This window comes from Saccopteryx leptura, chromosome 3 (assembly GCF_036850995.1).
Source record: "Saccopteryx leptura isolate mSacLep1 chromosome 3, mSacLep1_pri_phased_curated, whole genome shotgun sequence".
Classification (NCBI taxonomy): domain Eukaryota; kingdom Metazoa; phylum Chordata; class Mammalia; order Chiroptera; family Emballonuridae; genus Saccopteryx; species Saccopteryx leptura.
In genome coordinates, this window is record NC_089505.1 from 208,799,671 (window position 1) to 208,823,824 (window position 24,154).

At 41.9% G+C, this 24,154-nt stretch overlaps 1 protein-coding gene across 4 annotated transcripts in view; it reads right to left on the bottom strand.

The window, feature by feature from the left end:
- Positions 1 to 24,154, bottom strand: part of PDE4DIP (phosphodiesterase 4D interacting protein) — a 205,517-nt gene that overhangs the window by 139,368 nt on the left and 41,995 nt on the right. For all 4 annotated transcript variants that reach the window (XM_066377295.1, XM_066377294.1, XM_066377298.1 and 1 more), the window contains exon 4: positions 18,899 to 19,009. In XM_066377295.1, coding sequence (XP_066233392.1) covers positions 18,899 to 19,009 — 111 coding nt within the window. The remainder of the gene's footprint in view (positions 1 to 18,898; positions 19,010 to 24,154) is intronic.

Genomic DNA, 24,154 nt, shown 5'->3' on the forward strand with positions numbered 1-24,154 from the left:
AGACTGCTCAGTTCTGGAAAGAGCTGGGCTTCACCTGGAGTGCTCAGATGAACACTTCTGGGCCTCTCAAGCAGAAGAGAGGCAAAGGATGAAAAGATGTTCTCCTCTTCCTCCTTGTCCGTACAGATAAGCCTCACTTGCAACTCCTATGATATTCGCAATCAGTCAACACAAACTTTCTGAGTTTCTTATTACAGGCTCAACAATGTTGAATTGATGTTGAAGGTTACAAGAAGAAGTTTAAAATCCATCCACCCCACAAAGTGTTCATAATCTAAAAGGAGGGACAATAAGTGTATACATGGAAAGACAGTTGCCATCCAGGAATTAAATAACATTTGCCAAATAATGTATCTAAACTGTAATTGCCAGGAAGGCCCATTGAGCAGGTAGAATATGCGTTGGACTCTGCAACCTAAGAAAAGTTTGGACAAGTGGAGAAAAAGGATACAGGAATTTCAGGTGTGAACAAGGATATACCAGCAGGAATTAGCACACATGAGGGAGACTGATTCATTCTAGGAACATGTTTGAAAATACATAGTGGGAGATTAAGCTTACTTTTTTTTTTTACCTCATTCAGAATATTGAAAACAGCTAGAAGAAAACTGACATTCTTCTACCACCATATCTATTCATCCACCAGCATCTGAGCTCACTCACACTCTGTCTCTCTACTCGTGACCACAGATCAACTATCCACGCTCCCATCTAAAGCCAAACATTCCATTTATGCATTAGATCACATTTTCTCTACCTCTCAAAAGTAACATCCAGAAAGTCTCCCTTTCTCTCTTTCACCAATATTTCACTTTCTACTGGAAAATTTTGTTGGTATACAAACATGCTATTATTCATTTATCTTTTTAAAAAGACTTCTATAAAATCCTTACTAGTTACTGTCCAACTTCTTTGCTCTCCTTGGCCACAAAAATCAACATAATCTGTCATACTCATTGACTTCAATTCTTTTCCTCTCATTTTCTGTGAAACCTACTGCAATACCAGGCTTTGCCTCCACCAGTCCACCAAAACTACTCTAATCAAGATCACTAGGTGGTGTAGTGAATAGAGCGTCGAACTGAGATGCAGAGGACCCAGGTTTGAGCCCCAAGGTCTCGGGCTTGAGCACAGGCTCAACCGGCTTGAGCGCGGGCTTACCAGTTTGAGTGCAGGGTTGCTGGCTTGAGCGTGGGATCATAGACATGAGCCCATAGTCTCTGGCTTGAGCCCAAAGTTTGCTGGCTTGAAGCACAAGGTCACTGGCTTGAGCAAGGGGTCACGTGCTCTGTTGGAGCCCCCCAGTCAAGACACATATGAGAAAGTAATCAAAGAACAACTAAGATGTCACAACAAAGAATTGATACTTCTTATCTCTCTTCCTTCCAGGCTGTCTGTCCCTATCTATTCTTCTCTCTCTCTCTCTCTCTAGCACATTTTAAAACAAAAAATCACTAAGGACCTTGGTGTTGTTCAATCCAACAGTCAATTCTCAGTTATCATGCTACTTGAGCTATTAGCAGCATTGTAAAAGGCTGACCCCACCCCCTTCTATTACATCCTTTCCTTACTTGGTTCCCAAGATTCCAGACTCTTGGTTTTCTTCCCACTTCACCAGTTGCATCTTTTCTACCTAATTTGTTGGTTCTTCCTCCTTTCCTCAAACCATTTATGTTTGAGTGACCCACAGTTATGTTTTTGGTCTTTCTCTCTTTCCCCTTGGTAATTCTAACTCCCTGGTGAGCCGATACTGTCTCATGGTTTTAAACACCATTTATAGGCTGAGAAGTCCCAAATTTATATCTCCAGCTCACCCCATTATCCAGAACTCCAAACTTATGTATTCACCTGCTCATTTGATATTGTCACTGAGAATGTCCAACAAATCTCTCAAACACAAAATGTTCAAAACTGAAATCCCATTCTCCACCCTCAAACCTGCTCTACATATAGCCTTCCCAGTTTTAACCATGGCAACTCCATCCTCCCAGTTGCTTAGGTTTTGACCCTGGAGTCTTCCTTGATTCCTTTCTTTCTCTCACATTCTACATCCATCCTTCAGTGAATCATGTTGGTGCCATCTCCACCACTTCTCCCACATCCTTAGTCTGATCACCAGCACCTCCTCTGTGGATTCCTGTAATAGCTTCCTAACAGCCCTTCCAGCTACTACCCTTGCCCTTCTCCAGAAATTCTCAATACCATAACCACAGTGATCTTCTTTAAATTAAAAAAAATTTTCAGTTATAGTTTATACTCAATATTATTCTGTGTTAGTTTCAGATGTACATACAGCATAGTGGATAGACAATCATGTACTTTATAGAGTGCTCCCCCAGATAATTCAAGTACCCACCTAGAACCATACATACTTATTTGATATTATGGACTATATTCCCTATGCTGTCATTTACATCTCTGTGACTATTCTATAAATACCAATACGTACTTCTTACCTTTCACCTTTTTCACCCAGCCCCCCAACCTTTCTCCCCCCACTGTCAACCATCAGTCCTCAGTGATCTTTTCAAAAGTCAGATAGGACTGTCATTTGTTAGGTCACTGCTCTGTCCAAAACTTTTCAATGGCCTCCCTTGTCAATAAAAATAAAAGCCAAAGTCTAAAATGATCTACAAGGGCCTATCTGATGGATATCAGCTCCATTAGCTCTAGGGCCTCTTCTCTCAGCATCCTTGCACCTTCTGCTTCAGACTCCGTGGCTTTCCCAAATTGTCCTACTCTCCGTTATATTTGGCTAGCTTCCTCACTTCCTTCAAGGTGTCACTTAAAAACATTTGCTTTGGCATAGCCTCTTTGGAAAATAGTTTACCCATTATCTTATAAATTAAAACTATGCTTATTATATGACCTAACAATTCCACTACTGTATCTACCCACAAGAAATAAAACAAAGACTTATATATGAATATTTAGAGCAGTTTTATTCATAATAGCCAATCACTGGACACAACCCATATGTTTACCCACAGGTGAATGGATAAACCAATTGTGTCTTATTCATATGACAGAATATTACTCAGCAATGAAAAGGAATGAACTACTGACACAAATATCATGAATGACCCTCCTCAAAATCATTATGCTAAATAAAAGCAGCCAAACACCAGAATCTTTACTATATGATTCTGTTTATATGAAATTCTAGAATAGATTTTAAAAAATAAGCTATAAACAGAAATCAGAGCAATGGTTTCTTGCAGTCAGTGGTGTGAGAGAATTGGTACCAATGGGATGTACAGTAACTTTTTTGGGTCGCAGAAATATTTCACATCTCAAATGTGTGGCGGTTGTTACATAGATGTATATATTTGTTCAAATTCACCAAACTGTACACTTAAAGTTGGTTTAAACAAAAATATGAGAAGGAAGACATGCTAAAGGAAGGGTCAATGTAAATAGCCAAGCACAAAAGGTGAGTAGGGCGTTTGGCATGGAGACCACCAGTCCGGAATGTCTGATGGCTATAAATGCTGTGAAGGTAATACTGAGGGACAAATCTTCCTCTATTGGTCACTCTAGTGTCTACTTCTCTTTCCATCCCATCTCTGAAAAAAAAAAGTGGGACAATTGCATGGTGGACTCCCATGATATCTGCCTTCTGGTGTTCATGTGTCTTGTATAATTCCCTCCCCTTGACTATGGGCAGCATGTGTACCATGTTCCCTATGTATAAGACACTCCCATGTATAAGACACACCTTAATTTTAGGGCCCAAAATTTGAAGAAAAAAAAAAGTATTACATAAAGTTACTGAACTCAAGTTTTATTCATCATAAAATTCATACAACTCCTCATCACGGTCAAAACTCCCATCTATTATCTTGTCCTCATCTGTGTCTGATGACGAATCACTGTCTTCATATATTGCCTTGTCCTCAGTTCCCTCTATGGCATTTGAAATGCCACAATTACTGTATAAGATGCACCCAGTTTTGTTTTGTTTTTTTTTGTATTTTTCTGAAGCTGGAAATGGGGAGAGACAGTCAGACAGACTCCTGCATGCGCCCGACCGGGATCCACCCAGCACGCCCATCAGGGGCGATGCTCTGCCCACCAGGGGGCGATGCTCTGCCCCTCTGGGGCATCACTCTGTTGCGACCAGAGCCACTCTAGCGCCTGGGGCAGAGGCCAAGGAGCCATCCCCAGCGCCCGGGCCATCTTTGCTCCAATGGAGCCTTGGCTGCGGGAGGGGAAGAGAGAGACAGAGAGGAAGGAGGGGGGGGTAGAGAAGCAAATGGGCGCTTCTCCTATGTGCCTTGGCCGGAAATCGAACCCGGGTCCCCCCGCACGCCAGGCTGACGCTCTACCGCTGAGCCAACCGGCCAGGGCCGATGCACCCAGTTTTTAGACCCTAAATTTTTCAGAAAAAGGTGCGTCTTATACATGGGGAATATGGTAACTTGCTTCTACCCATAAATATAACAAAGGTAGGGAATGTCACTCCTATGACTATGTTAAGTTTTAAGACTGTCTTGCTAGCATCTTGCTCTAGAGCCTCTCCTTGCTGATTTGATGAAATAAGTTGCCATGTGAAAACTTGGGAAATAAATTTTGCCTACAACCCCAGTGAGCTCAGAAGCAGATTCTCCCCCAATCATGTCTCCAGATGAGGACTCAGCCCACCAATACCTTTACTGTAGCCTAGGGAAATCCTAAGTGGGGAACTCAGCTAAACTGTGCCTGGGGTGCTAGCTCACATACAGTACAAAATAATAAATATGTATGTATGTTTTTAAAATTACTTTCTAGGCCCTGGCAAGTTGGCTCAGTGGTAGACGTTGGCCTGGTGTGTGGAAGTCCCAGGTTCGATTCCCAGTCAGGGCACACAGGAGAAGCGACCATCTGCTTCTCCACCCCTCCCCCTCTCCCTTCTCTCTATCTCTCTCTTCTCCCACAGCCACAGCTTGAATGGTTTGGACATGAAGATGTCCATCTCTCTGCCTCCTCGCCTCTCACTTAACAAAAATAAAATAATTAAAAATAAGTAAAAAATAAAATTATTTTCTAAATGCGGCATCCCTTGACTACTCATTAACACTGCAACCTGCTTTCTAGTCTTTTTTATTTTTTTTAAGATTTTACTTATTGATTGATTTAGAGATAGGGGAGAGAGTGAGAGAAAGGGAAGCAGGAAGCATCAACTCATAGTAGTTGCTTCTCGTATGTGCCTTGATGAAGCAAGCCCAAGATTTTGAACTGGCGACCTCAGCGTTCTAGATCGATGCTTTACCCACTGCACCACCACAGGTCAGGCCTGCCCTCTGTTCTTTTTTTTTTTTTTTTTTTTTTTTTCCCTCTGTTCTTATACTTTCTGACCTCCTTACCCTGCTTTATGTATTTCTTTTTATTCCCAAGAGGACTTACCATTTTCCAGTATTCTATATATTTATTGTTCATTGTCTGTCTTCTTGAACTAAAATATAAATTCTATAAGGTGGCAATGCTTATGTGTTTTGTTCATTGATATATTCCAAACACTTCCAATAGAACCTGGAATATAGTAGGTGTTCAAATATATTTTTTAAATGAACAATGCCTAATTTTTCTGTGTAAATTAGGATCAACTCACTCTTATTTGAGACAGAGCATAACTAATCACCATCTGTCACATACTGAGACTTCAGGTACCTAAAAGCTACTATTTGGTCACCTCTAAGTTTGTTCTTCCCCAAATTACAAATCCTAATTCCACTGCCCTTTTCTCATTTTCTGATTTTTACTTTGGTTTGAATATTACCTAGTTTTCTTTATATTCCTGGAGTTCCATACCAGACTCAGAGCAGTGTACCGGGGGATAAAAATAGTGTGGTTTCTGTTACATTCCACATGGCAATCTGCACCTGTTCCATAAGTAAAAATGATATCAATGCTACCTTTTACTGCAGATACAGCAGAGATAATGCCACCCTTCTTGTCATAGTCTTGGTGAAAGCCTATAAAAAGAGATACCAGTTTACTAGAACTCTTTCTTCTCTCTTTAGTCAGACTTTAATACAGTACAATGTTGAATTAGTCACCAAAAACATCATTTACATTTAAAAGCAAGATTAACTTTTAATTCTAAAGAATGTACCAAGGCCTTGATTATTAACTGAAGAATCAGGCCATGTAGCCACTGGGATACCATGTATATTCCTTGGGGCCACTGGTGGCAGATCTGGCCCTGTGAGAATGAGGACACCAACTTCACAGGGCTAGTTTGTGGTTGAGATTAAATATGTGTAAAAGCAAAGCACAGAGCCTGGCCCACAGTGACACTCAGTGGATTTCCTTCTCCAGAGGGTTTAGGTTTAAGTAGGAAACATTTAGCACTTATGTGTGAAATTGGGGAAGGAGAAAGGATATGAGACAAAGAAGGACAGAAAGAGTCTAAAAGTGGCCAGAACACTAATACCAGGAGGTGGGACAAGACCTGGCTCTAGAAATTTCTGGGGAGAAGTAGCCTAGAAAAGATATGAGTTTTTCTCCTGAGCATTTTTTCTTCCATCTTATCTGAAGACTTGCTTTCACCTGAAGCACTGGTGCCATACCCTGACACACCCTGAAGAAGCAGGGGAAACAGGGGAAAAGAGAAACAGGAACTTGCAAGCTGGCAGTCGTGGGCTGAGGGCAGAGAAAGCCCAAGGTAGAGTTCCAGTTCTAATGGACAGCACCTCCCTCCACCTGTTGCCATCCAGGCAAGCCCCCTTATGTGGCTCCTATACAACCAAGCTTCCCACAGCTGAAGGAGCCCCTTTGCTGTCACTCCTAACTTTGTAGAGGCTTCCAGGGACCAGTCGCTACTATTCTGACTTGGATTCCTCTGAGGCTCCACCAGATGGTCTGGAAGCAAGCTGGGCTCCTCCACAATCTAAAGCCTAGAAAGGGTCGGAGAGAAAGACGACTTAGAACAGAGAGTGCTCCCCATCTGTAAGTGACCTGCTCACCCGGGCCCCAGAGCTCCACTACCATCATGTGACTTCTGTGCCAGGAAGACCTGGAATCCAGGTCTGTACTTGGGAGCTCCTGACTTTGAGCAGAGTGATGACAACACACATTGGGCCTCAACTGAGCTGTGCCAGGTGGACAGGACCAGGTTTCTGTTTAGTATTGAGCACAGACTTGGTTTGACTAGACAGGATGAGGATAGGGAGGTCTGATGGAGTATCTCTGAGAGGGCAGCCACCTATGTGGCCTCCAAGGAAGCTTGGACACCTACCAAGAGCAAGTGGCCTAGAAGGACTTGCTTACTTCTGGCTGAGACTCTCCTTTTGCAGCTCCAGGTCATGACCTTCATGCTAGCAGCCTCCTTTCACTTACCCACCAGCCTCAAAGTAGGCTTCTTCTGCACGCCTCCATGTGGCTTTGTAGGGCGCTGTGTGCCCTTCATGACAGCGGGGCCTTGTGTGAGGCTGAGAGATGAAGAGCTGGCATTACAGGGCACCCAGTGCCTTTCATTTACTCCCAACCCTTTCTAGTGAAGCTGATAACTGCCCATTGTGGCCCAAAGTCTGTTCTGAAATTGCTTGGCAAGAAGCCACCTGGACTGCTACTCTGCTCCACACAAAACAGCATGTACCAAATCCTTTGGTGTGTGGCTGGCTTTGCTGTTCTTTAACATGATAGGGTGGACTGCTTCCCAGCTTGCACCAGTTCCCACTCTGGGCCTTTCCCGGTATAGCAGAGCCTTCTTTTGCTGTGAAGTTTGTGAATTCGAACTTGCTTAGATGAGATGGCAAAGCAGGAAGCAGAGATAAAAAAAAATGTTCACAGTGGCTTTTGGAAACATAAATGAAACTCCAAGGGAAGGCGTATGTAGGCCAAGGAACTAAATAATTGCTTGCCCTGGCAGCAGGCACAGGAGTCAGAGCCACTCACCTATCAATTATTCTAGCTTCTGCTATATATATTTCTATTTTAACCCTACTAGTAAAAAAGGGAAGAAAGTTTAAATTTTTGACAATCATGACAACCTTGAGACTTGGCTAAAGACCAATGAAGTCATTGCAAGTGCCTCCTGGATTCTAGTCCCAACCTGACCATTAATTTGCTGTGTGCCCTTAGGCAAGTTATTTTACTATACTGCTCACAAAAATTAGGGGATATTTCAAAATGAATATGAAGCTATAGGATATCCCCTAATTTTTGTGAGCAGTGTATTTTGGGCCTCAATTTCCTTATCTTTAAAATAAGGTGTTTATTCATTGGGGAAAGCTGAATGAATGATATATAAAAACTCTCTATATCATTTTTGCAACTTTTCTGTAAGTCTAAAATTATTTTTAAATAAAAGGCTTTCTTGCAAAAGTGAAAGGGTTATATATAGATTATTTCCAAGATCCTCTCTAACTCTGAACTCTGATGCTAAGTTCTTATTTTTCTCCCTTCAGGTGAAAGCAAGTCTCTTTCCAGCTATCCAAATGTATATTAAAGCAGAATTCTGCCCACTCCTTCTACCACACAGAAGATCTTGATTAGCCCTAGCACAAAGCCATTTTCTGCTTTTAGCATACCCTAGACCCTAGGTAAAAACAGAATTCCCTAAAACCACATTAAAAATATTCCATCCATATTCACTTTGTTCCTACAAACAAGTCAATTCATCAAGTAGGAAAAGCTGTTTCTGGCAGCACATGCCTTCAGAATCTCAGTTTTCCCCTAGCAACTGGGCTAATTATAACTCCTGCTACCTGGTAACAGTACCAGATTTTCCTGACATTGGCTGGCAGTTTTAAAGCCATTTCAGCTCCACTGGCACCTCCCATTCTGAGAAGGCATCAGATGAGCCGAGAGGCTGGGAGAAGGGAGGTAACTACCTAAAGGCAGGGTGAGAGTATCCAAAAGAGCCTGTTCAGCATCACAGAACTGAAGCGGGAGGGACACTGGTGTGATTGGGGTCCAGCCCACTCATTCTATACATGAACAACCGGAGGCTGAGAAAGAGTGACTCATCTTAGCCTGGAACCTGACAGTCTTCTTGATTCTTTTCCCTCACTCCTCCCATCCCAGATATTTTACCTCCTAAATATTTCACAGATCAGTTCCTTACCTTCTGTTTCTATCACCATGAGCCCTAGTTTAAGCCTACATAAATCTCTTTTCAAATTTTTTCTTTTTCTTTTTCACTTTTAAAAAGTCTTTATTTTTCTAGAGCAGTTTTAGGTTCAGAGAAAATTGAGCAGCATGTAAAGTTTTCACCTACACAGCTTCACCCATACCAACATCCCCCACCAAAGTGGCACAGAGTGGCAAACAACCTACATTGACACACAATTATCACCCAGCATTCATAGTGTGCATTAGCGCTCACCCTTGGTGTTTTATGTTCTACAGGTTGGTACAAATGTATAATGACATGTATTCACCACTATAATTTTTTTTTTTAAGTTTGGGGACCCCTGCTTAATGATTTAAATTGGTGCTTGTTAACTTTTTATTTATTTATTTATTTACAGAGACAAAGTCAGAGAGAGGGATAGATAGGGACAGACAGACAAGAACAGAGAGAGATGAGAAGCATCAATCATCAGTTTTTTCGTTGCGACACCTTAGTTGTTCATTGATTGCTTTCTCATATGTGCCTTGACCGCGGGCCTTCAGCAGACCGAGTATTCCCTTGCTCAAGCCAACGACCTTGGGTCCAAGCTGGTGAGCTTTGCTCAAGCCAGATGAGCCCGCGCTCAAGCTGGTGACCTCGGGGTCTCGAACCTGGGTCCTCCGCATCCCAGTTCCACGCTCTATCCACGGCGCCACCGCCTGGTCAGGCCACCACTATAATTTTTTACAAAATAGTTTTATTAACCTAAAAGTCTTCTATGCTCTGCCTGTTCATCCCTACCCTTCCACCCAATCTCCTGGCAACTACTGATCTTTTTACTGTCTCCATAGTTTGTTTGGCTTGTCTGTCTTCTGCTTTCCTGCCTTTCTTCCTCGAATTACTCTTTCCTACCCAACAGCAGAATCTAGGCATTCCCTGATGTTTAAAGCCCATCAATGGCTCTTTATCATCCTCAGGATAAAGTCTACATTCTTTAAAATGGCACAAAGGATTACATCCTGCAGGCTTTAAAGCAGTGGTAGTCAACCTGGTCCCTACTGCCCACTAGTGGGCGTTCCAGCTTTCATAGTGGGCAGTAGTGGAGCAACCAAAGTATAAATAAAAAGATAGATTTAACTATAGTAATTTGTTTTATAAAGATTTATTCTGCCAAACTTAGCGAAAATCTGACATAAAGTACTTGGTAAGTAATTATTATTATATGCTTTAACTTGCTGTAACTCTGCTTTATAAACTTTATAAAGTAAAGTTACTTCCCTACTTTATAAATCACCATTACTGTGAAACCGGTGGGCAGTTAGAAAATTTTACTAGTAACAGAGATACAAAAGTGGGTGGTAGGTATAAAAAGGTTGACTACCCCTGCTAAAGTCTTATATTATGTCTACTACTTAAATTTATCAACACAGAATCACTTTCGTTCTTCACATGAACCCTGTGGTTTCTTGCCTCCAGGCTTTTGTTTCTGCCAAAAGCCCTTTCTTTCCACCCCACCAACCATGGACTAACTTTGCACCATGTTGATCACAGCTTTCTACCACTCTTGCTTACTTGTGTTTTACTAATCTTTGAACCCCCAATTCTACCATAGTACTTGGAATATAGGTACCCAATTAGCGTTTATTAAGGAATGAGTGGATAAATTCAAAGCTCTCCATGATCTGTCCCCTGCTTCCCTTTCCAGTGTCTTCGTCTCACCTCCACAAGCCTTACCACACGTTCTAGCCATGCTGCATGATGGGAAGTGTGCCCAGCACACCAAGCTTCTCCATACCTCTACGTCATCATATATGCTCCTGCTCCTTCCTCTGTCTGAAACACTTTTCCCCATTCTTTGTGCTAATGACCTTTCAAGATTCAATCCAAACTTCACACACTTGGCAAAGCCTTTCCTGGTGGATTTTATTATTCTCTTTAGTACTAGAGATCAATCTGTACATACCTCTATGGAAGCCCTTATTAAATCATTATTATTTATTTGTAATGTCTTTCCCCATCGAGCACAGTAGCTAGCATGTGGTGGATAATCAATAGCTGTTTGGATGAATGCATGCATGTGTGCAAACCTGAGCTAACAAATGGCCAAGGTGATAATGCCAACAAGGGAAACATCGGAGACAGGATTTTAGAATGCCCCCTTTCAACTATATCAGGCTACTTCCAGGAGTGCGTAAACCTGGATGTGCAAACTAAGAGGAAGGAGTGGTTTGGTGGTAAGCTCAAGTGAGAGCATAAATTAGGCAGACATACCGTATTTCCCCATGTATAAGATGCTCCCATGTATAAGACGCACCTTAATTTTTGGGCCCAAATTTTGGAGAAAAAAAAAAGAAAGTATTACATAAATTTATTGAACTCAAGTTCTACTCATCATAAAATTCATACAACTCCTCATCACTGTCAAAACTCCCATCCATTAGCTTGTCCTCATCTGTGTCTGATGACGAATCACTGTCTTCATATATTGCCTCATCCTCAGTTCCATCTATGGCATTTGAAATGCCACAACCACTGTATAAGATGCACCCAATTTTTAGACCCCAAATTTTTCGAAAAGTAGTGCATTTTATACATGAGGAAATATGGTAGTTAAGAGGATAACTGAAAGTGAACTAGAATTAAGTCAGCCTCCAGATGTTAGTTTTAGATTTGTTTCCTAGCGATTAGGAAAAAAGGTCTCAAGTAGTCAAAGGAAAAAAGTACTTCTTCCAAAAGGCAAGTGTTAGGACTTCCAATTAAAAGATCTTTAAAATGAGAAAAGTTATATTAAGTAAAAAACAGAGAACAAAGGGTTTTGGTCAAGGTTTCTACATTTTGTTAAATAACTGACAGTTGCTTTAAAGTTCTTTTATAGTGGTGAAATATATGTAACATAAAGTTTACCATTTTAACCATTCTTAAGTATACAGTTCAGTGGCATTACATTCAAATAACTGTGCAACTATTCATCTCCAGAAGTTTTTCTCCAACTAACTATATCCATTAAATAACTTCCCACCTCCACCCCCAGCCCCAACCATCGCCACTCCACAGCCCTGGCAACAACCACTCTAATCTTTGTCTCTACGAATTTGACTGTTCTGGGTATCTCATATAATTGGACCCATACAATATTTGTCTGTTTGTGGCTGGTTTATTTTACTTTGCATAATGTCCTCAAAGTCCATCCATGTTGCAATATATGTCAGAATTTCCTCCTTTTTTAAGGTTGAACAATATTCTGTTATCAGTGCCTACCATATTTTATTGATTCCTTTGTTAATGTACCCCTAGACTGCTTCTACCCTTTGGCTATTGTGAACAATGCTGCTATGAACATGGGTGCACAAATATCTGTTTGGTTCCTGCTTTCAATTATGTTGGGTATAAACTAAGAAGAATTATTGAGTCATATGCTAATTTTATGTTTAATTTTTTGGGAATCACCATGCCATTTTCATAGTGGCTATACCATTTTACATTCCCAACCAGTTATGCACAAGGTTTACCATTTCTCTACATCCTGGCCGACACATACTATTTTTGTTTGTTTGTATATTTGGGTTTTTTTGGGTTGTTTTTTTTTTGTATTTTTCTGAAGTTGGAAATGGGGAGGCAGTCAGACAGACTCCCACATGTGCCCGACTGGGATCCACCCGGCATGCTCACCAGGGGGTGATGCTCTGCCCATCTGGGGTGTTGCTCTGTTGCAACCAGGGCCCTTCTAGCGCCTGAGGCAGAGGCCATAGAACCATTCTCAGTGCCCGGCCAACTTTGCTCCAATGGAGCCTTGGCTGCAGGAGGGGAAGAGAGAGACAGAGAGAAAGGAGAGGGGGAGGGGTGGAGAAGCAGATGGGCGCTTCTCCTGTGTGCCCTGGCCGGGAATCGAACCCGGGACTCCTGCACGCCAGGCCGATGCTCTACCACTGAGCCAACCAGCCAAGGCCAACTATCTTTCTGTAATAGCCTTCCATGTTCAAGTCAGGGTTCCCAAGTCACAGAGCCTGATGGAGTGGTTTGGCACTTTTTGGACCTCTGGATACTGAGCACAGTATGGCTGCATCATGCTGTCACTCATCATATTGGTCAAAGGCTACAGAAAATCATGTTAGGACTAAAGGAAATCAGTCAGTGAGCCAAAAAGAAATTTAACAGAGTATATCTTAAAAGTTTTCATCACAAGAAAAACAACTTTTGTGACTGTGTGTGATAGATGTTAACTAGATTTATTGTGGTCATCATTTCATGATATACACATATATTGAATCATTATGTTGTATACCGGAAACTAATATAATGTTATATGTCAATCTATCTCAATTTTAAAAAGAGATGCCAAAAAAAATTTTTAAGCTGAATTTAGAACCAGACCAAATAACATCAGAAAGTATTAAACCATGATGATAAATCACTTTGAATTATAACCAATCACAGCCATAATAATTTTAATAAAAGCAAAGGACTTTGTATCATTACTAAATAAAATATTTTTTTACTCATTTACAGCCTTTCTTACTTATTCTCTTTGAAGGAACAATTTGTATTTGAGGGTAACAGTAAATTTGCTACAATAGGGGGATTTACATTCTATTATGTTATTGATACATAGGCAAACTAAAATGGAGATTATGACAAATAGGACAAATGGTCTCAAATCCACTACTGAGGAAAAAGAAACTAATTTGGAATAAAAAATGGTTCAGAGTGAATGTGTCCAGTCATTGGACTTATCTGGATAATTTTGTTATCTCTTAATTTGTCACAATAAAGGCAAATATTTTTTGGGGGGCTTACTATATGAGAGATGTTATATTGATTCCAACTAATTGGTTCATTTAACCCTTGTCCAAATCCTATAAGGTAGATGCTATTACAACATCCACTTCAGCTCAGAGAAATGATAGTATTCATCCAAGTTAATGGTAGCAAAGGGTAAAACCAAGATGCCATCTCAGGTCCATCTGGTTCAAAATTCTTAACTACTAAGCCCAATGATAGCTGGATCAGAAATGTTGAAAATCTGGTAGGCAAGTAAAGCCAGTAGTCTGTTTATCACAATTTTAAAAACCTAGCTGCATTAATATGCTATATATAAACTTCAAAGTTAGCTCAGGAAAAATATCATTCGATTTCAAAGATGAGAAACCATAACTCAGAGAAGTTGGGCAGTTGAAGGGCCAAAGAACAATAGAACACAACTTTTACAACTCCCATCTGAAGGCCAGATCCACTTTAACCTTCTGAAGTCAATTATGGTTTGTTTGTTTTTAATTTTTCCATTCATTTGAGAGAAAGAGGAAAAGGGAGAGGGGGAAGAAAGAGAAAGAGAAAGAGAGAAAGAAAGAGAGAAAGGAGCATCGACTCTTTTTTCCACTTAGTTGTACACTTATTGATTGCTTCTCCTACATGCCCTGACCAAACTCATGACTTTGGTGCACTGGGACAATGGTTTATCCACTGAGCCACTTGGCCAGGGACAATTATGTTGTATTTAAACACTGGTCCAGGATGACAACCTTCAGTTTCTCCTGATATTTTTGTTATTAGATCTGGCCCCATCAGATTTTAAATTCTATTCTTAAATCTTTTTTAAAGTACTTTAATAATAAATTCACAGAAGTTTAGCATGCAAGTAGTCATCTTAAGGCAAAACATAGTGGATGATGTTTTTGTGTGCTGTTTGGGGATTGAGAGTTTACCACACGGCGGTGGATTTCATAAATTCTGAGGCTGAACATATTTCTAGTGGTGATACACTCAGCTATAATGGGAAGATGCCAGATTAGATAATCAACAACAATAAAGAAATCAACCAAGTTGCCACCTAGGAATTGTTTACCAGAGCAGCTGCAGTCCAGCAATGCCAACAAGCCACTCTCTATAGAAGTGGGCCATACTCAGCTGTGGATCATCACAGCATGTTCTCACTTTACTTTGCTCCAGAATCAGGAGCTAACTGTACTGCAATAGTTTCTCCTTTCCTTGCTGTATTCATTCTAAATTGTCTTCCCCCAAAAAACTGAACCTACAATTACTATCTGCTACCAAGAGGGGGCAGTATGCCTCAGTTTTTCCTGTGCTGAGAATAAGCAGCTTTTTTCTGTTTTTGTTTGTTTGTTTGTTTGTTTTTATTATTGATTGATTGATTTTAGAAAGAGAGAAACATCAATTCATTCCTATGTTTGTGCCCTGACCGGGGACAGAACCCACAACCTTGTGAATCAGGACCAACACAAGGCCATCTGACCAGGGCCCTGTATATTTAATTGTTTTTAAAAATGAAGCTTAAAGCATAGTTTAAACACTCAGCAGAAAAGTAGCCAGTCTTACAGAACTACCACTTCTCTTACAATTAATTAAAATCCTTATGAATTATATCTATTTTAATATCTCCCTTAATCAATTACATAAGGGACAATTTGCTACTTAGAAGAACAGAACCCTCTCTTCAGTCCTCTTCTCCTAACATTTCCTGTATTTATTTCCCTTCCTTGCTGTCATCATGGCAAAAAGCTTGTCTCTTCGTAAGACAGTAATTTTTCACTCCTAAATACAAATATCTCAACAAAATCTGAAGTAACAGAAATATGTAAAGTGATCAAATAATTACTATTCACAACAGACTCACATTACATGTTCCACAAACACTGGTTTTATTTAAGAGAATCATGCATACAGCATCCAAATTATTGCAGATTCTAACTCAGTTGGGTATGATTTAAAGAAGTGACCTTCCAACAGCAAAAAAAAAAAAAAAAATCAAGTGAAGTTTGGTCACAAAACAAGGCTCTAAATCCCCACCTGAGTCACCTGAGTTACCATGTGATGCCATGCATGTCATTCTTGATGTCTCTTCACCAACATGGCTATTACTTAATCAACCTAATCTTACAGTATCATGATATAATTAACAAGGATGAACATAAGATACTATTGGGGCCCAAGACAGGTCACTCCACAATGACATGTTGATTACTTTGAATTAAAGTTACCTGACAAACAGCTGGTCCCAGAAGGGCACCCTTGTCTCTCTGAATGCAGAAAATAAATCTCCCATGTGACAGGTGTCCTCCAGGGACTGGAAGACACCTCTCTATCATGAGAGTTAAACAACTCAGCTGAAAACTGGGTGAGAAATCTTGTTGCCTCTTTTCTAATGTATATACTTCTTTGCTTCATTTCCTCATTAATGAATACCCAAACCTTGTTTAGATTGCTTTCTAATGAGCACCAACTTCCTTTGACCTATAATTTCCTCACAGTGATTTCTTTGTTTAAATAGTATGAACAGGTTCCTGGCTTGATCATTTCTTTGAGCTTCATTTTATGATCTGAGCATTATCTAGTGAATCTCCGATATACATGTATTAAATTGTTTTTTTCCTGTTAATATAGTTTTGTATCAATTTTATTATTTTATTAGACCAGTCATAAGAGCTAAAGAAGTGGAGTGGGGGTCTCCCCTTCCTGAACAACATGTTCATGGGAATATGAGGGTGAGATGAAAAGGATCAAACCTTTTCTTGTTTTTAAATATCAAAATAACTATCACTACTAGTACAAATATAACTGGTACTCCTTTGAAGTTTAACAAAGTGGTTTGCTATGTCTTCTTTTCTAATCTTTATGGTTGCTATTAATTCATACATACCCTCAACAAAAAACTTTCAGTGCCTACAGTGCTCTGCATTGTTCTTAATGCCAGTTCTACAGGGGCTGGAACAAGCCCAGGGAGGTTCAACTCCTTGACTAGGTCCCCTGGTTGTCCAGGGCCCCTAATGTGGTGGTTTTCTAATCCTTTGTCCTTCCATCAATACAAAACTGCTCTGGTTCCTATTAATCTGTCATCACTATGTAGTGCAAGAAACTAATTTCAATTATAATGTTATGATTAATAATGGTTTTATGTGTTCTGTTTCCCAAATAAAAGCATTTTAACTTAAGCCTTTAGTGTTTCACAAGTCACAAATGGGATGAGTAATGTGACAGGTGGAATGAACAAAGTTTGGTGAGAAGGGAAATAAGGGAACACAGATTCCTCAAATCATATGGTGCCAGTAGCTGCCTGGCTACACTGTAATTAACAGAGTACAGAGTAACAGAGACAGGACCATATCTGCTTCCTAAATGGGACTAGTGGCATTACTGGTCTAACAGAATGGTTGTCATCTGTGCATTTGATAATGTCCTGTGACCCCTCCCTCCCCATCTCCACCCCTCAACAACTTCTATAATCTTATTCAGGCTTCTCCAGGACAGGGATGGTGCCTGTGCACACCCTGCCCATGTTCACTGGAGACAGCTCTTCAGCCAGTGCAGAGCAGAGGGTGAGACCAAATGATTCAAGCAGTCAGTTCATTCAAACTTAAAAAAACCCTTTCCCTCAAATTACCTAAGAAATTATATAATTTCTTCCTTCTGCCTTGTTTTGGGGACAGTTAATGGGAAAATGTTCTTCCCTCTACAAAGCGAACGAATTCATTCACTATTTCTACCCTGAGGCAAATTCTGCCACCTTCCTCCCCTCTCTCCATCTTCCGGACCCTGGCAGCTCCACTGAGGCACATGACGAGTTAGCCATATTACAGATGAAAGGTGAATCTAGATCAGTTTCAGGAAAATTCAGTTTAAAACATGGAAATCCAGAAAAGACAGAAAGCAGGACTAAATCCCCCAATTTAGGTGTCCACATTAGTTGATTTACCAAATGATCATTTGGACGTCATAGACACCAGTGCTGATCAAGACACTATCTAGCAGCCGGTAATGGTTCCTGGAGCAGCACAGTGCTCACATTTGTATAGCTCTCTGGTGTAAACAGTTGAAGATTCAGAACCTCTGATCAAATCAGAGGCGACCAGCTGGGGTCACTTCAGTGCTTGCCCAGACACTAAGAGGACTGTGGAAACCAATATTGTGGAAACCAGTGAGGACGTTTAATCCTTGTAACCCATAGCCTGATGTCCTCTTACCAAGGTGCTGTCTCATCTCACTCCCAGCTTGGCCAATCCCCTCCATCCTTCTTTTCCACCCCATCGCGCAGCTGTCAATCAAGACGGCCCTCCCTCAGGGAAGCCACCATGTCCCCTCCGCCCCTCCTCAGGCAGGCTGCTACTCCATCAGAAGTACCTTTTTCTTCATTCTGAGGTTATCTATTCCTAAGGCTGAAAATAGCCAAGATTCTGTCTTAAAAGCTTATCTGCAAATAATCTGCAAAAACAAACACAAATTTCTCAAGGGCCAGAAATGCCTTGGTCGCTGCCCTTTTCTCCAAATCATCGTTCCATGACTCCACGGAGAGCCAGAGGGGCCCTTCTCTACCTGAGCGAGGGAGCGTGGGACGGGTAGCTACCTGCTTCAGTGACTGCTGGGGATGGTTTTAAAATGCAAATTTCCAAACTCTGCCTCCCTGTTACTAAATTAGAATCCCTGGGTGTGAGGTACATAATATACATTAAAAAAAATTTTTTTTTAAATTCATTTTAGAGAGAAAGGAAGGAAGAGAGAGAGAAACATTGCTTTGTTGTTCCACTTATTTATGCATTCATTGGTTGGCTCTTGTATGTACCGGAACCAGGGATTGATCCCGCAACATTTTAAACCAGCTCCCAGGGCGACTGTTCTGCACAGTTCCACACCGGAGTGTTAGAGCCTATGATTTAATCCGGCTCCCTCTCTTTACAGAGAAAGAAAGTAGAAAACAGGCACAAAGGAGGCGAAATGGGCTTGTCCAAGGTCACACGGAGTTGAGGTGAGCAGCCCAGGCCTGAAACCCACCTCCCTCGCTCACCTGCACAGCACTACCTTGGAAGAGCCTGGAATATCGCTGCGCCGCTGACCCTGCCCGCACCCCGCACTCACCCGCCTGTAGATGTCCTCCCGGCTGGCCTCATACTTCTGTTGCATACGCTCCTCCAGGAAATAGATGCGCAGCTTGAGACTGAAGTTCTCCTTCTTCAGGTCATTGAGGTGCTGGGACAGAGTGCGATATCCATTAGACATGGTGGGCAACCCATGGGGAGGAGCATGCCCAGTCACCCCTTCACCCCAGGAACGTGGTGCGGCTGCACTGCGGCATGAAACGAGCGGCCGGGACGCTGCTGGGGCTACTGCGACCGCGACATGGCCCTGATGGCTGGCGCTCTCTCAGGGACTCGGGACGGGGCTCACTGCTCTGGGTGCTGCAGCGCAGAGCACTTTCCTTTTTTACCTCTGGGAGATATTTGCGGAATCCCTGACAGAGGAACATGCTGCGTGAACTCAGACACAAGTGGTGTAACCTGACTCCAAGCCGGGACTCCAAGCTGTCACTCTCCCAGGCCCAACTGCGGCCAGTTAAGAGCTTCTCGGAAAAGAGAGGGGGGTGACCCCTAGAAGCTTCCAGGAAATGGGAAATGGGAGTAATTCAGGATGATGGTGGGGGCTACAGAAAAGAGGAAGAAATGAAGAGTGGGTGGGGAGGGGTGGTATTTAACCTACTGGTGGCTAATTTGCACAATAAAAGCCAACGGAATGCGGCCACAAGCAAGAAATAAAGAACATGTGTACACAAAACGGTGATCACATGTCAAATAGCCCCTTTCTGTCAGGTGCAAATCTTAGAGAGCTACTGCTAGAGGGGTCCCTAATTTCCTTTGACCATCCAGACATTCACCTCTTATCAGTTCCTTCCCAGTTTTCTCCCCTGACTTTTCCATCCCAGAAGTGCCTAAATCAATAAATAGCCTTTATTACCATGGGCCTCCCCGCATATACACCAGAGCCAGCCCCAAAAGAAAGAGCGAACCTTCTAGTTAACTGTAATCTTTGCAAACTGTTTACCAGTTACACAAGCTCACAGAAAGGCTGGGTCAAAGGCTCCTCCCCAGGAGGGATGAGGGAAAGAGAGGATGGGAAGGGAGGGGAGGGAGGGAGGCGTCAGCCTGGAGCCCAGAGAGTTCAGCCAGTCACTGGTTCTTAACTCAGGCACCTGCCAAGTGGAGCCAGGCACACATCACCAGATCCTGCTCCTAAAGCAATTTAAGATCCTTGAATGACAGCTGCAACATTAGCAGGAAGTGTTATTTATAGCACATCACACAGGACATTGAAGGTGACTGGGAGACACACATACCAAACACAGGCTCTTGGCTGCAATAAATACTAGGTTGGAAAAAAATTAACATTAACATTCAAAGTAAAAGAGACTAAAAAGTTTATACTTAATTTAAGTGTTCACGTCCTCCCCAACCTACCTGCTCTTCATTCTTCTAGTTCTTTCTTAACTCTTCATAATAGCTCCAAGCAACACTGAGTCCTCACCAGGTGGTATGTTGGGCATGAGGGATACTAAGATAAGTTGTGTAGTAGGAGCTGTGTGTTTTACACTGTAATCCTCCAAGCCTGTGTTAGTCACACTTTTTACACTTTATACTGCAATCCAGCACACACACATACATGACGTGAAAGTTTCATAAAGTAATGTTGCCCTCACGACGTGTGATGCACGCTGATGTTATTTATTCTATTTCTCTTTCTGGAGTGACCCACTGAATTGATGTCATGACACATTGACATTTCCACCTAAAGTTTGAAAAACACTGGTGTATGGCCAGGGGTTGCCATTGTGGCCATTCACATGCAGGTTCTCATTGAATTCGGGCAGACGGTAAAGAAATGGCAGAGTCGGAGGATGGTGGGCCATTCTGTTTATAGGTGTCTCACCAAGACAGGCAAGCCACAAGAAAAGCCAGGGGAAAAGCAGAAAACCCGTTTTTCCTTCCCATAGAGGGCAAGGGATCAGGGAGGTCTCTGCAATGCTGATGGCAGGAACCGAGAGAGAAAGCCCCTGGTCTGTCTCATTTATAGTGTTGAAAATTAAAGCTTTTAAGCCAATATACCAATAAGGAAGTCTCTGATACAAAGCCACTTATCTGAGGCATAAATGGGATTCCTCAGAAGAGTGCACCACCCCACATCATGCAACAGTCAAGGGTGTGGGGAAAAGCTTAGTTTTGAGAAGATCTTAGTATTAGAAGGGAGGAAAAGGCTTAGTCTTAAAACTAAGCCTTAGGCCATAATGACTTTGCCAGCTTATAGCTGGTCTCCCACACCCAAAGCGAGCAAACATATACATCATATTTACAAACTTATTTGACCAACAAATGGATCTATGGCAACCTGGAAGACAAAGGGATTCTTACTGGGTTGATGTCATAAACCTCATTCAGAGTTGCACTTACCCTTCACTTCGAAAGATAGAAAAAGTTTGAGTAACTCAAGTGGCCTCAGGAGGGCCTAATTAGAACTAAGCATTCTCTAGAATAGATTTGAATTATAAGCAGTCAACATATTTCTTACCATAGACTGTTGGCAACTTAAGACAAAATATTCCTCATTTTAAAAAAAATGCAGACATTTAAAATTGACTTAGCTATTTTTGTCAAATCTGTGCTCTTAGAATAAATGAATGTCATTTAGACTTAGAGTGAGGAAAAGAAAAGTCTAAATTAAAACTCAAGAAGGTCGTTTTCTGGTCCCAGTTCTATCACTGAATAGTTGTGTGACCTTAGAAGGGCACTTCTCCAGAGGCCTCATGTCCTCATTTATAAAGCAAAGTGGTTGAAAACTAGGTGATTTTTAAGGCATTTTCTTAGTCTAAGCTCCTAGAGAAATAACCTAGTTATTATCACCTCCACTTTGGACAGGGGAACCAGGTGCCAGATTTATGATTAGTGTTTGAAAACGTTTTTGATGTCTATTTGGATTCTTTTATTCAGTGAAATAATCTAACAAAAGTTTTATGAAAAGTAAAATTGCATGAATGCAGGGTATTCTTTTTTTTTTATTTTATTTTATTTTATTTTTTTTTTACGTTTTTCTGAAGCTGGAAACAGGGAGAGACAGTCAGACAGACTCCCGCATGCGCCCGACCGGGATCCACCCGGCACGCCCACCATGGGGCGACGCTCTGCCCACCAGGGGGCGATGCTCTGCCCATCCTGGGTGTCGCCATGTTGCGACCAGAGCCACTCTAGCGCCTGAGGCAGAGGCCACAGAGCCATCCCCAGCGCCCGGGCCATCTTTGCTCCAATGGAGCCTTGGCTGCAGGAGGGGAAGAGAGAGACAGAGAGGAAAGCACGGCGGAGGGGTGGAGAAGCAAATGGGCGCTTCTCCTGTGTGCCCTGGCCAGGAATCGAACCCGGGTCCCCCGCACGCTAGGCCGACGCTCTACCGCTGAGCCAACCGGCCAGGGCAAATGCAGGGTATTCTTATCGAACCTAGATACTTCTTTCTGCATATTAATGTCTATTTCATTTTATGCCCTGTAACCCTGTTCTTTTATCTCTCTGGTCCCTTTTATGGTTTTTGCTGCTCCTTAAAGTGAGTACTTAGATAATGGTTAGTCCTTAGTCTCCTGCTTTTTTTCTCTTCATACTTTCTCCCTTTGAGATTTTATCCACTTTTAAGACTATCACTTTTGCCTCCCAAACAACACCCAAATCTCCAGCCAAGTCCTCTCTCTTGTTCAAGATGTAGCCTTCCATAACACACTCTTTGCTAGACAGCTCAAGTTGAATGTCTCCTTCTCACAACAAATCTCATAGCAAAAACATCTGCAAGTCTCCAACTATGTGTGCCAGAATTCAGTCATCGGCTCTCCATATTATAGCTAAAGCAAAGCCTTCAAAACTCAGCTCTTACCTGCCATCTTTCTTACTTAAAGCTTTTAGCAGGCATCTCATCCCTCTTAGAATTAAAGAAAAACCCAATCACATTCCCTCAAGATATGCTGCCTCTTTTTTCACATCCCTAATTCACATCCCACCCAAACAAAGTGTTTCCTGCTACCCCAGCCTGGGAAGATTTTGTCCTCTGTTGAGCTCCTAAGGCAAATCAAAATTTGCATTTGGTAAGTGTTCACATGCTGCTTCATGATATTGCTGTTCTATTGTCTTGAATGGTTATTTACACTTTCTAGAGCTATTTACCTTGTGTGTTTCTGTTTCTCCAACTAGTCTGTAAACTGCCCAGGGAAAGGGTCAAGAACTTACATGTCTTTCTGCATTCATTTCACTCCCACCACAACCGAGAAGGCCTGGCAAGTACCATGCGTGCCACTGTACAGTCTCTTGACAATCACCTCAACCAGGCCAGGGTGTTTTAAGGACATTTTTGTGCCTTCGTATTCTCACTGCATAGTATTTAGGAAGCACTCCCTAAGTATTTGTTGAATTGATGAATAGATAAGTGTTCAATATATTTCAAATTTTGCTAATTACATTTGTTAAATACAGGCTACCTCGCTTTATATTGGTCTCACAACTTTGCAATAATATAGAAAGGTTTATTCCAAGAGTTCCAAAGAAACTACCTTTGCTAGAATAATTACTGTTGAAAAATGATGTTTTGTTCTCTTAAATTTCTAAGTTTATGCCCATCTTGACCTTTTTCCTTATCCCCAGTCCACATCTAACTTCCGAGTAGAAACTTCCGCTTGAATGCAGACATCTCATGTCTGTGGTATCTAACTCTGCACTTCTGCTCTTCCCCAGGGCACACACTCCTTCCTCACTGGGCCCTCATTTCAGTTTGTAACAACTCAATACCTGCAGTTGTTTGGGACAAAACCTTTGAGTTCTTGTCTCTTCTTTGTCACACACACCATCTCAGCTGTCTGTAAATCTCATTCTTCTGACTCTCACTCCATCTCTATCTACCTGTGCTTATGGGCCCCTCTATGGCTCTCAATGCATCTCTATCTACCTGTGCTTACAGGCCCCTCTACGACTCTGGCCCAAGACACTAGGGTCTCTCCCCTAAATTATTTGAACAGCCCCCTTCCTGGTCTCCCTGCTGCTACCCTTGCACCCCTATAATCTCTTCCTAGCATAGCAGTCACAGTGACCCTTTTAAAATATATCAGATTATCCCTCTGCTGGAAAAGCCCGCTGGCGTCCCACGTAACTTAGAGTGAAACTTTGAATCGCTTCATTAGCCCATGAGGCTCCAGGGCGCTACGCAATCAGGAGCCTCTCTCCCTGCTCTTCTCCTCTCTTCCTACTCCTCTCTCCCTACACCTGCTGTGCTGTTTATCAGAAACAGCAGACACCCTCCATCCTCAGACCCTTTGAGCTT